Source organism: Microcebus murinus, chromosome 8, assembly GCF_040939455.1.
Source record: "Microcebus murinus isolate Inina chromosome 8, M.murinus_Inina_mat1.0, whole genome shotgun sequence".
NCBI lineage: Eukaryota > Metazoa > Chordata > Mammalia > Primates > Cheirogaleidae > Microcebus > Microcebus murinus.
The window spans coordinates 100,791,133-100,803,164 of record NC_134111.1 but is presented as its reverse complement, the minus strand read 5'-3'; the positions used below and the strand labels follow the sequence as shown (position 1 = coordinate 100,803,164).

The window sequence follows — 12,032 nt, the reverse complement described above, 5'->3', positions numbered from 1 at the left end:
CCTGGGGGCTTCCCACAGGACCCCCGCAGGGCTCCTTGGGGCTGAGGGCCTGCCCTGCCTTCCCTGGTCACAGAGACAAGTACCAGGTGTTTGACTCGGCCCCAAGGGGCCTGCTCCGCGTGGAGGAGCTGGAGGACCAGGGCCAGACGCTGGCCAACGTGTTCATCCTGCGGCTGCTCGAGAACGCGGACGACCGGGAGGCCACCTACATGCTGAAAGCGTCCTCTCAGTGAGTGCCTGGTGACCCTCGTGGCAGCTCCGAGACACCTTTCCGTGCAGTCTTGCCTGTGAGGCTCAGCACGCACCCCGCACCGCGCCCACCTTGCCCCAAGACCCTGGGGTGAGGGTGTGGGGCCCTGGGGTGGCCACGTCCTGCTGGGTGCGTGTGCACGTGCGTGTGCACGTGTGTCCCCTCCCTGGCGGCACAGCAAGCCTGTGCCTTCACCTCCCCACACAGCCCCGGGGCCATTGAGAGGGGTGAGCAGATAAACGTGGGAGCGATGCTTTGTGAGCCACGAGCCTAGAGCTCCCTCATGTCCTGCGAGCCGGGCCGCCCCCCTCCCTCGCGCGCCCAGGCTGGTGTGGGGCTGAGAAGCTGTGGCTTCAGTGGAACTGACCACAGAATGCGCTTCCTCGAGTTGCCTCGTGGGACCTGGCAGAGGGTCCCTCACTGCCTTCTCTAAGCTCTGCACAGGAGTGCTCCCCATGCCTCTCTGCTATTGCTGTGTGCGCCGAGCCCCGGGATGGCCACTGTCTGTGGCTCCGCTGAGCTGTCCCTGGCGTAGCCTCGAGCCATGCTCTGGACGGTGCTGAGTGGCTACCAGCTGGGAAGCCTGGGGCCACGGCTTGGGGGGTGCTGTTGCTTTGCAGTTGGGGCACTGTCCTCTTCCCTGTGCCAGGAGTGAGATGAAGCGCTGGATGACGTCACTGGCCCCCAACAGGAGAACCAAGTTCGTTTCGTTCACGTCCCGGCTGCTGGGTAAGTCACCGAGTGGGACGGGGCACCCTTGGCACTCTGGCGCGGTCCTGCCTGGTGGGCTCAGCCCCAGCCTCAGGTGCTCTGCGAACTCTCCCAAACTGTGGTCCGAGAGGCCCACGTGGGCCTCCAAGGAGCTGGGCTTAGCACCAGCCAACAGCAGTGGCGTGGCCCAAACTCTGTGGGCGTTGGGTGGCCAATGAGGAAACCCCCAAGTACTGAGAGGCAGGTACCACATGGACACCAGGAGGTACGGGGGCCCAGACTCCACTGTTCTCTTGGGGTTCCCAGTTGTCCGAAAAGCTTATAAAATGCAAAAGAGCACAAGCCCTTACAGAGAAGCTGCCAACCCTGATCTGCTCACCTTGTCCTGACCGCCCCAAAGCCGCTCCCAGGGCCACGCCCCAGGTACAAGAAGTTCCTTCTGCAGTCTAAACTAAGAGCCACCGCACAGCCCGCTAATGCCTTTATCTGTGCGGTTTTTCCCCCAGAACTATTTTAATGTTTTCTTTAGAAACAAACCCTCCTCTCCCTCGAATGAACTTTTTCAGTAGCTGTGGGAGTCCATTTTCCTATTTTAGGCAGGGCCCAGCCCCGAGCTGGCCGCGCCGCCCCTAGGGGCCTGCCTGGGTGCGGGCAGGGCGGGTGATGTGGCGGTGAGGACATGCCCCACCTCTGCCCGTCAGACTGCCCCCAGGTCCAGTGTGTGCACCCCTACGTGGCCCAGCAGCCGGACGAGCTCACGCTGGACCTCGCCGACATCCTCAACATCCTGGACAAGACCGAGGACGGTGAGGCTTGGCGACCGCTGCCCCCATGGCCCCCCAGGGGACCCTGCTCTGAGCCTTGCCCAGCCTGAGGGACGAGGATGAGGGGGGTCTCAGCCCTATGTGGAGAGGCAGACGCCACAGCTGGCTGATGGGCAGGTAGAGCCCAGCGCCCGGCCACGTCTCTGCCGCCCACCTGGGATGCTGTGCCCGGCGCCTTGGCCGCCTCCCCTCAGAACCGGAGGGAGGACTTTTCGCAGTGCCCCTATTTCCCCCTCGCAGACCCCAGGCCCTGAGCAAAGACGTGGTGACCTCTGGGGGAGGGAAGAGAGAGCCAAGGTACTTGGTGGCTCCTGGTGTCGGCCAGTTCAGCTGACCACAGGAGGCTGAGACTCTGGGAGGAGCTCCCAACAAGGGGGTGACGGTGCAGTCCGGGCCGGGTAACCATGGTCAGCCGCCACCCCTGCCTGGCCCCTTGAATGCCTCTACCTTCACAGGGTGGCCCTTGGTGTCCCCTGGGCTCCTTTGGGGCAGCCTGGAGCTGCCGAGGACGGGGAATGGTTTCTGAGGTTAGCGCAGAGCCAGAGCGTCTCCGCAGGGTGTGCGGAGCAGCTGCACCTTTGGGAGAAGCTGCCTGGAGCCCTGAGTGTCCCCATACAGGAGGGGGCCCGTCCCTGGCCCAGATGGCCTCTGCAGGAGCTCTGACCCCTGTCCCCTCCCTGCGCAGGGTGGATCTTCGGTGAGCGTCTGCACGACCAGGAGAGAGGCTGGTTCCCCAGCTCCATGACTGAGGAGATCTTGAACCCCAAGATCCGGTCCCAGAATCTCAAGGAATGTTTCCGTGTCCACAAGATGGATGACCCTCAGCGCAGCCAGAACAAGGACCGCAGGAAGCTGGGCAGCCGAAACCGGCAATGACCCCCGCCAGGGCCGCCACCTGGCAGGGGGCTGTGGGCAGGCGGGGGTGGGGCCTGGCAAGCGACCCCGACGGCCGGTGGAGGGCTCTGGGGAAGGACAGGTCAGCGCCTCCCCAGGCAGTGGGATGTGCCTCGGGGGCCAGCCCTCCTCCTGCCCACGCGGTGAGTGCTCGTGTGTCTTGGCCCCTCACTCGCAAACTGGACGAAGGCTGCCCACGTCTCCTGATGTGCGTGCGCACGAGCAGAAAGTGTATTCTAAGCAGTGTTACACCACCTCTCTCTTGTCTCTTAGAGGGGTGGAAGGGGGTGGGCAGGCTCCAGGGCCTTTCCAGGGACTGGGAGAGGCCCCAGACCCAAGGTGTCCCTGGCGGGGGCAGGCAGACAGGATTGTCCTGATCCCCTGCACGTGTCCTTCTCTACCTTGGAAGCCGTCAGCATCCACCAGGCACGCAGAGGGCCGCCCTCTCCTCAAAGAGCTTGACGAGCGGCCCTTGGTCTCCGATCCACAGCACTGAGAGCCCAGCCGCCTGTGTCCACCCCTCCCATGCCTTGGCCGGCCTCTGGCTGCACGGCTGGGCCCTGCCCCACGGCAGGCCCCCAGAGCTTGGCTGAGGGCCCACGCCACCTCTGGCTCCCCTTGGGCTGGATGTAACTCATGTCTTCTGGCCCCTGAAGGAGCCTAGGTGTTTTAAGGAATGAATTGGTCACTGCATCTTACATTGGTTATGGTTATGAGAAGAGCAAATATCACTGCATTGGCTGCATTAAAAGAAGCATCATGTATAAAATAAAGGAGATGAAGGTCTACTCTTTATTGCCCTGGTGCACACAGGAAGGAGGTGTTTAGTTCTGGGCAGGGAGTCAAGGCCAGTGCAGAAGGCATGTCCCAAAGGATGGGGCGCAGGGTTGGGTCTCACAATGGGAGTAGACTCCGGCCTCCACCTGTGGAAGGACTCCAGAAACAGAAGGGGCTGTTTGAGGGAGTTGGGGATGCCCTCCTGCTGCAGAGGAAGTGACCACAGATTTGGAAGACCACACAGGCACTGAGGGGTCAGTGGGCGGTGGTCCCACAGGGGACCTGACTGCAGGCATGGGGCTGGGATCCTGGCCTTGGGCATTTCTTCCCACCTCTGGTAGTAGACTGTTACCCAGAGGCTGCAGCTCCTCCCGGGCCCAGGTGGCCCTCACAGCCAGCTCCACCCTGGTGCTGTCCCAGAGTGTTGAGGGCACCCTGTGCCTGGGACGCTCTCTGCCAGGACACCCTTCCCCCCACACCAGAACAGGCCTTGCTTGAGATCCGGTGGGACTTGGTAGCATCTTCCCATGGGGCCACAGCACGGCTCCTGGTGTTCTTGAGACCGCAGACCCTTTGGGCTTCCATGAGTCCCTGGAAGGACGGGGACACCTGCCATGATGGTTCAGCTGTGGAGGGCGGCGCCTGGTCCCAGTGAGGGGCTCATGCCCTTGGGGCCTCTGTGCTGCGACCTGGGGGGAGCACCTGCACCTGAGTCCCCCAGGAGTGGGGGAGGCGGGGGGGGGGCATTTCTAATCCCTGTGGGATGGGGACTTGCGACAAGGAGTTGGGGTGGCCACTGGCCTGGCCCTTGCTCCCTACGGTGGGAACCAGCCTACTGAGTGGGGGCACCTGCTCTTTGGAAGGCTTTGGCTACTCAGGGTTAATATGCAAAGAAATAAGCGGTTTATGAAAAGTGGTCAGTTTTATAACACTCCTTTATAAGCACAACCTCTCAACCCGTGACGTGTTTGGGGGCTTGGAGTGGAAAGCTGTTGGCAGAGCCCCCCACCCACGTGCGAGGAGACTGGAGGAGACTGGTCATGGCGGGAAAAGGTGTCTCAGGGAGCTGGGGGAGAGGAGAGGGCACAGAACTCTGGCTTAAAAAAGCAGAGGAGGAGGAACTGCTTCCCCGCCCGCGTTCCCTGCTCACAGGGGTCTTCAGGGGATTAAACCCTCACCTCCGGGACTGGGGGGTTGCGGGATTCCTAACAGGGCCTCCTCCCGGCCTCAGCTCCACAGGCCCGGGGTGGGACGGGGCCGGAGTTCCGGCTTCCCGCTCACCCGAGGCAGGGCAGTCACGACTTTTAACCTCAAATTATCAAAGTTACGCTTCCGGGGTGGGGTGTGGACGGGGCGGCCCCCACAACCCCCGTGAGGTGAGCTGAGCTCAGAAAGGAGTTTGGTTCTTTCCCTCAGCAAGGGGCGTCCGCGCGGGGACAGAGCGCGGCGTCACCCTCGCCGTCCCGCGCCGGGGTCAGAGGTCCCGGGGCCCTGGCGCTGCAGGCCTGGTTCTGAGCTCGCAGGCGGGCCGGGGCGGCCCCCTCAGTCAGAAGACGCCCCGGCCCAGATAACCCGGCCTCGGGTTGGGAGCCCCGAGGACCCGCCCTCCTCCACCTCCCCGCCCGCGGCCGCCCCTCAGAGCGGGAGGGGGCGGGGCAGGCGAGGCGCGGGAGGGGCCGCGCGGCCGTGGCCTGCTAAGAGCGCGCGCCGCGCACGTCTCCGCCCCCGGCAGCCCAGCGCGCGCTCCCGCGGGAGCCCGGGCCGTGGCGCACCGGACGCGCACTCACGCGCACATCCCCCGCGCGCGGGCTCCGGCACGCCTGGCACGGCGCGCTCCCGCTCGCGCGGACGCACGCACGCGCGGACACACGCACGCGGGAAGTGCAGCTGAGTCGCGCCGCGGCCGGGCGCGGCCCCTTTATTCGCTTCAGGAGGCAGAGAACTTTCTCAGCGCGACGACCACGAGCGCCAGCACCACGCACGTGGCCAGGAGGGCGGCGATCACGATGGCCGCGATGGCGCCGGGCCCCAGCGAGCCTGCGGAGGACGGAAGACGAGACGAGTCAGCCGGGGCCGCCCGCCGCCCTCCCGCCCGCCCGCCGCCGCCCGCCGCCCGCCGCCCGCCGCCCGCCGCGTACCGCCGCCCTGGTCCAGCCGCTCCCGCGCCGTGCTGTCCTCGGGGCCTGGCGCGGCCGTGGAGGCCGGGGGGCCGGTGTCCGCGGGCTCCCGGCCCGGGCTGGTGCTCTCCAAGGGGCCTTCTCCCGACGGCAGCTCGGCGGGCTCGTTCCACAGCGTGGGCACGGGCTCCTGCGGGCCCTCGGCTGCAAAGCCAAGGACAGGCGGTGGGGCCCAGGCGACAGGGCACGGGAAGTCATTCCCCCCAGGTCATCTAACTTGGCGGGAGGACACCAATGGGCTGTTGCCCAGACCCCCTACTGGCCAGGCTGCCCCAGCCCATGCGAGCACAGCTTCACGGAGGGGGCAGGCGGGTAAAGGGACCAACAGGCCTCTGAGAAAGGCTGCGGGAGCCCCGGGCTGGCCGCAGAGGCAGGGGACTTGGCCCCAAGCCCCAAGCCCTTCAGCAGGGGCTCGGCCTCCCCATCTGAACTGCGGGGCTGAGTGGGCCTGAGCTAGGTGACATTTGTGAGGGACCCCTGCCACCGCAGGGCGGACACAGGTCAGCCTTCACCCTGGGGAAGAGGCTGGGGACGCTGAGTGGAAAGGAGAGGAGCAGGGCCCAGGGGCACAGGCAGCCCTGCTTCTCCTGGGGCCATCCCCACCAAGTGCGCAGCCCACAGGACATAGGGCCAGCACATGGCTGCCTCCTGAAGGACAGGGCCGAAGGTGGGGAGGGGGGTCTGTGGTCAGTAAGGGAGGCTGAGGCCCTGTGCAGCCTTTCCTGCAAGAGCCCTTTTTGGGCCACGTGGGAGTTAGCAAGGTTTAGGGTACCCAGGGACCCCAGAAAGCAGGAAGTGCAGGATGAGAGGTCTGCGTGGCAGCCCTGCCCTCTGCCCCCACCAGCCAGCCAGGGACAGTTGTGCACCCCACCCCACACGGCCTGGCCTCCACTAACAGCACCACCACCCCCAGGCCCATCTGTCCTTCCCAGATGACCAGACAGGAGGCCCCAGAAACCCAGTAAAGCTCTGGGCCTCTCCAGCCTGACTGACGACTTAGCAGGGTCAGGCCACGCTGTGATCCAGGGACACGCATCCTCAGTCAGGTCCTTAGAATAGGCTTAGGGGGTGTCACAACACACCCTCAGTGGCCTCCGGCTACTCTGGTGTGGAAACTGTTTTTATCCCCGTTTCAGAGCCAAGAAAATCAAGGCTCAGGTGAAGCTAAGGTGGGCCACGGTGGGAAGTGCTGGTGGGGTCCGAGCCCCTGGACGGTGCCAGTGTGCCTCCCAAGGCACGTCCAGGGAAGTTTCGGTTCTGTTAACTCAGAATGCTGGTAATTAGGAAATCTAGGTGAAGGGTCTCCTGGAGTTCATTCGATTATTTTTGCAACTTTTCTGTGAATTTAAAATCTTTTCACAATAAAATTTTACCTGGTCCCCAGGCCCTGCCCCTGCAGCCTCTTCCAGGCCTGGACAGGTCAGTTCTCAGGCTCAGCTTGCAGGCAGGGACCACAGTCACCTTCCCCAGGGATTGCCTAAGCCTGGACCCCTTTTCGGAAAAGACCACTGGAGACTAGGTGCAGTGGCTCACGCCTGTGATCACAGTAAGGAAGACTCGCTTGAGGCCAGGAGTTTGAGACCAACCTGGGCAACAGAGATCGTCTCTACAAAAAAATTTAAAAATTGGCTGGTGTCATGGCAGGACCTGTAGTCCCAGCTACTCGGGAGGCTGAGGTGGGAGGATCGCTTGAGCCCAGGAGTTGGAGGTTACAGTGAGCTATTTATACTATTTATACCACTGCACTCCAGCCCGGCGGACAGAGTGAGACTTTGTCCCTAAATAATAAATAAATAAATAAAGCAAGACCCCTGGCAAGGAGGCCCTCAGGGGTGGAAGACCCATTGGTGCCAAGTGAGGGGAGGCTGCCATGCCAGCCTCCCGTCAACCTCAAAGACCACCCTTCAGGAGGGAAAAGTGACCCAGCCAGGCCTCCCATGTCACGGCCAGGGGAAAAGGGGTCTGCAGCCTCCTGGAGGCTGGGCAGAGAAAAGGCCTGAGTGTGCCCACTATTTTGCAGCCCCGAGCTCTGGGGCTCACAGGCCGCTTGTCTCCCGGAGAAATGGACAAACCGCCGCCCTGCTTGCTCACCGCATACCCAAGACGGACTGACAGGCAGGCACCTCCCTGTCCTACCACTGCCGGCATCCGGCCAGGGAGGCCGCCACATGGCTCCTGGGTACCAGGCCCACCCAACCTGGGTGGCGTCTGTGGGACTCAGCCCTGAGCTCAGGAGGGGGAGTGACAGGCCCCTGAGAGAGCAGGGCTCACTCCCCAGAGCCAGCCGAGCCTGGCAAGCACCCCCCCCCAGTGAGGGGAGAGGGCCCCCTGAGCAGGCAGGTGGGAGCCCCACCCCAGCCCCCGCCTCTCCCTGCTGCTCCTCAGCGCAGCCCTGACCGCCACCCCCTCCTGCCCCCTTCTGCCCAGCCAGTCCTGGAGGTTGAGGGGCTAGACCCAGTGACTTTCAAACCGGGAGGGCTGGGTCCTGTCCTAGTTCTATCACACTCTGGGACCCCAGCAGACTGACCTCACCCCCCTGGACTCCACCTTCTTGACCCGTGGAGCAGGGTTCAGAGCCTGCCTCCCAGGCATCTGGCACAGAAAGGTAACTGCCATCATCACCAACTCCAGCTGCTGCCTCTGCCCTGGGGGACATGTCTGGACACAGCAAGCTGCTCTGTGTGCTCGGTGTCTGCTGCCGCTGGCCAGTCACAGGAGACCCTCAAAGGCTGGTCCAGGGCTCATCTGCAGCCAGGCTCCCGGGGCCAGCCAGCTCCCTGCACACCCAGGCTGGTGCCCCAGTGGCAGACACACGAGCAGAACCACAGCCTGAACATAGCCACCAGCCCCCCAGCCAAGGAGGCGCAGCTGCTGGGCAGGGCCGAGGCCGGTTCTTACCCCACCTGCATCTCTGCGCGTGCTGTAATAAGAAGGCGAGACAAGGCTTAGGGCAGCGACCCATCCTCCCCCCAGGTCCATCCTCCTGGGAGGCCAGGAACAGAAGCAGCTGTCAGCCAACCTCTGCAGGAGGCCCCAGCCCGGGAGGGGTGAAGGCACAGAGGACAGAACCGTGGGCAGGTCAGGTGAGCAGTGACAGGCAGGGGTGACAGAAAGTGAGGGTGGAGAAGGGTAGGCCACAGAGGCCCCTGAGGAGGTTCCATCGGCCTTGGCCGTGCAGAGACCTGACTCCATGGACCAGGTGAGTGACGTGGTGCAACTACGCGCTCTGAGGCCACCAAGGGAAGTGGGGCCTGGGCACCTCGGGCTCTCCCCTGTCCCCACTGCCCCTAGCCGCCTTGCCTTTTGGTAAATAAGTTTGTTCAACGCTCAGTCTGACCACAGGGCCCGAGGCAGGCGCCCTCGCTCACAGACGGCCTTTGTGCGGCCGTGAAGGGCCTTTTCATCCCTGCCCTGGCCTCCCGCCCGCTCAACCTGGCCTGCCCCCCTCTGTAGCTGCGGCCACAGGCACCCAGTGGGGAGGACAGCGGCCAGGCCTGGGCCTCAGCCCACGGGCCACTCCTGTCCTGTGTCCTCTCCACGAGCAGAGGGCCTTGCACACTCGCTCAGAGTCCTAGCCTGGGGGCGGGGTCCCGAGAGCCTCCCAAACACCCTCGCCCCCAGAACAGCAAGAACAACAACAACCAGAACCCCAGGGACTGCGGGTGGGGTTGGCGTGCTCTGGCGCCATGCCTGCCTGCTCTTGGTAGGACCTGTGGCGGGAAGAGAGGAGGTGAGGCCAGGTGAGGTCCTGGCTGTCCCTAAAGCACCCTGTGGCGGCAAAGCCCACCCATCCGCGTTGTGTACGTACAGTCTGACCCAGGGCCCCTGGCCAGTGGCCTGGGCTGGGCGAGTTGGCTACTCAGGAACAGAAACCTGGCAGGAGCCACCAGGCAGCCGCAGGTCCCAGGACAGGAGCCAGTGCCTTGGCCTCCACTCAGTGGGACGCCCTGGCAGTTTTGCTGGGGTGGAGGCGGCTGCGAGGATCACAGCCCCAAGACCCAGGCGGTGGAAGACACCTTCTTCCACTTTAGATCACTACCCCAGTTCCTGGGGCACCTCCCGCCAGAAGGAGGGCCGGGCACCTTCCCAGCCTGCAGGAGGAGGCAGTTGCCCCAGAGTCCACCCTGCCTCAGTGGAGAGCTGCGCTACTAAAGATACGCTCCCCTAACGTTTGCCGCGTGCTGACCGGATGCCTGGCCCGTCCTGAAAGCTCTGCTTGTCTGCACTCAGGCCCCAGGCCCCTGCGAGGAGGGCAGAGCATGGCGGGCGTTGCCATCTGACAGATGAGAGAAGGCACAGAGAGGTTAAGAAACAGCCAGAGCCCAGCACAGTGGCTCACGCCTGCAATCCCAGCACTTTGGGAGGCCAAGCCAGGAAATGGCTTGAGGCCACGAGTTCGAGACCAGCCTGGGCAATGTAGCGAGACCCTAGCTCTACTAAACGAAACAAAAAAAGCCAGCCAGGTGGGGACCCAGCCAGAAGCAAACCCAAGCCACAAGCTTCTTCCTGGGCCATCTAGGGAGGGGCCCACAGGCCCAGGGCTCCTCACCAGCACCTATGCCTTCCTGCTCTGTGTGGCTGGGGGTCCCAACCTGGGAGGGGGGACCACCAGGCCTCACATCTCTCAGAAGCTCTCCCCAGGCCACACTCTCAAGGCTGAGGTCCACTTCCGTCCCTCGCACACCCACAGACACTCCCCAAGGCCCAGGCTGCCGGGGCCTGGGCCCCTGTCCCTCCTGGGACACGGGCAGGCTGCGCTTTGCCTCACTCCTGGCCACGGAGAGTGCTGTCCTCCAGGAGCAAAGACCACCTGTGCCCCATCTGTGCCTTTTCTCTCTCTGGCTTCCAAGCTAGCCCGGGCCAGTCCCTCCCAGCCCAGGGCCCCCAGACCTGGCCATTTTAACCTCCGTCCAGAGCTAAGTACAGCGCCTGCACTGTTTCGAGGAGAGATTTGGGGACCTGTGCTCTCTCTCTGAAATTTTTCCTGAGATGGGGACAGTACCTGGGTCTTCATTCTCCAAGGACATTGCAGAAAACCAGTAGGGAGGCTTTGAAAAGTAACCAGCTCCGTGCTCTTCCACACAGGGTCCTGGGCCCTGTGCCTAGTGTCCCTCCTGCCCCCCAGACCTGGGAGCCTTCGGGTTTTAGAGTGTTAGCGTATTCCCACGTCCCCTGCCAGCTAGACGTCCCTGTCTTGTTCCCTAAGTCATCCTCCTACTTCAGATGCGATCGCCCCTCTGGCTAACGGTTCCCTGAGACATCCATCCTGCACAGCTGCTGCCAGCCGGTCTCGCGGAGACTCTTCGCAGCATCACCCCAAACAGCCATCCCGCCTCCTGCAAGGGCTTCTGCCACAGTGGGCATTGGAGAATCCGGCCCCACGGTAGTTTCTGGCCCTGGGAGGCTGGTGGCAGCAGAGCCAAGGCCCCATGCCCCTTACCTGTGAGCACCGCAGGGGCCAGGACCCCGGAGATGAGCAGCAGCGCCATGTGCAGGGCCAGACAGGATGCCATCCTGGCCGGGAGTGAGCGCAGCCGGCTGGCGGGACGCACAGAGGACTGAGTGGCTAACTTCAGGGCAGCGGGAGAGAGGCATCAAAGGTCTGGGAAGGGTTTTCATCAATGCAAACTCTGTCCTCCTGGGACACCGTGCCCCCCCCCCCCACGCACGCGCAAACACACGCTACACACACACACACACACACACAGCAGAGGCTTACAGCACAGACCTGCTTTCCTGAACTTGGGAGCAGCCCCACCCTCGAGAGGGAAAGAGGAAATCGCACTCACTCTCTCTCTCTCACTCACACACATACACACACACACACACATACACATACACCCCAGACCACTGAAAGTGAGAGGTTTTCAAACTGCCTTGTGAGGAAATCACCCAGGGAACTGAGAAATGCAGATGCCTCCGGCCACTCTGTCTCGGGGGGTCTCGGATGGGCCGGGGGTCTGCATGTCAGTGCCTGGGTCTGGCACGCGCATGAGTCCGGGAGACTCGGTCCCAGGCAGTCAGCGCTGGTCCTGGGCTGGGCTTTGCCCACGTTTGGGTTCTCCGTGCCTGGCCAGGAGCTCAGTGGTTGGTGCTTGTTAAAGAAGCACTTTTAAAACAGTTTAGGTCCAAAACGTCTAGCAGCGCCAGTCTTTCCAGAAAGGTCATGTCATTCATGTCCCCTCTTTTTTTTTTTTGAGACAGAGTCTTGCGTTGCTGCCCAGGCTACAGTGAGTGCCGTGGCATCAGCCTAGCTCACAGCAGCCTCAAACTCCTGGGCTCAAGCAATCCTGCTGCCTCAGCCTCCCGAGTAGCTGGGACTACAGGCATGCGCCACCATGCCCGGCTAATTTTTTGTATATATATTAGTTGGTATGTGCTGAAGTCTTATTGTGGTTT

At 63.2% G+C, this 12,032-nt stretch overlaps 2 protein-coding genes across 3 annotated transcripts in view; one reads left to right on the top strand and one right to left on the bottom strand.

The window, feature by feature from the left end:
* Window positions 1-3,467, top strand: part of NGEF (neuronal guanine nucleotide exchange factor) — a 101,949-nt gene extending 98,482 nt beyond the window's left edge. For both annotated transcript variants that reach the window (XM_012791604.3, XM_012791605.3), the window contains 4 exons: window positions 74-229; window positions 900-979; window positions 1,663-1,767; window positions 2,471-3,467. In XM_012791604.3, coding sequence (XP_012647058.2) covers window positions 74-229; window positions 900-979; window positions 1,663-1,767; window positions 2,471-2,661 — 532 coding nt within the window. In that variant the 3' untranslated portion in view covers window positions 2,662-3,467. The remainder of the gene's footprint in view (window positions 1-73; window positions 230-899; window positions 980-1,662; window positions 1,768-2,470) is intronic.
* Window positions 3,468-5,171: 1,704 nt separating this feature from the next.
* On the bottom strand, window positions 5,172-11,226 carry SNORC (secondary ossification center associated regulator of chondrocyte maturation). The gene is made up of 3 exons (XM_012791607.3): window positions 11,074-11,226; window positions 5,595-5,777; window positions 5,172-5,493 (listed from the first exon to the last, which is right to left on the bottom strand). Exons 1-3 carry the CDS (start codon window positions 11,144-11,146, stop codon window positions 5,384-5,386), a joined length of 366 nt encoding a protein of 121 aa, XP_012647061.1. The 5' UTR covers window positions 11,147-11,226; the 3' UTR covers window positions 5,172-5,383.
* Between the last annotated feature and the right edge of the window lie 806 nt (window positions 11,227-12,032).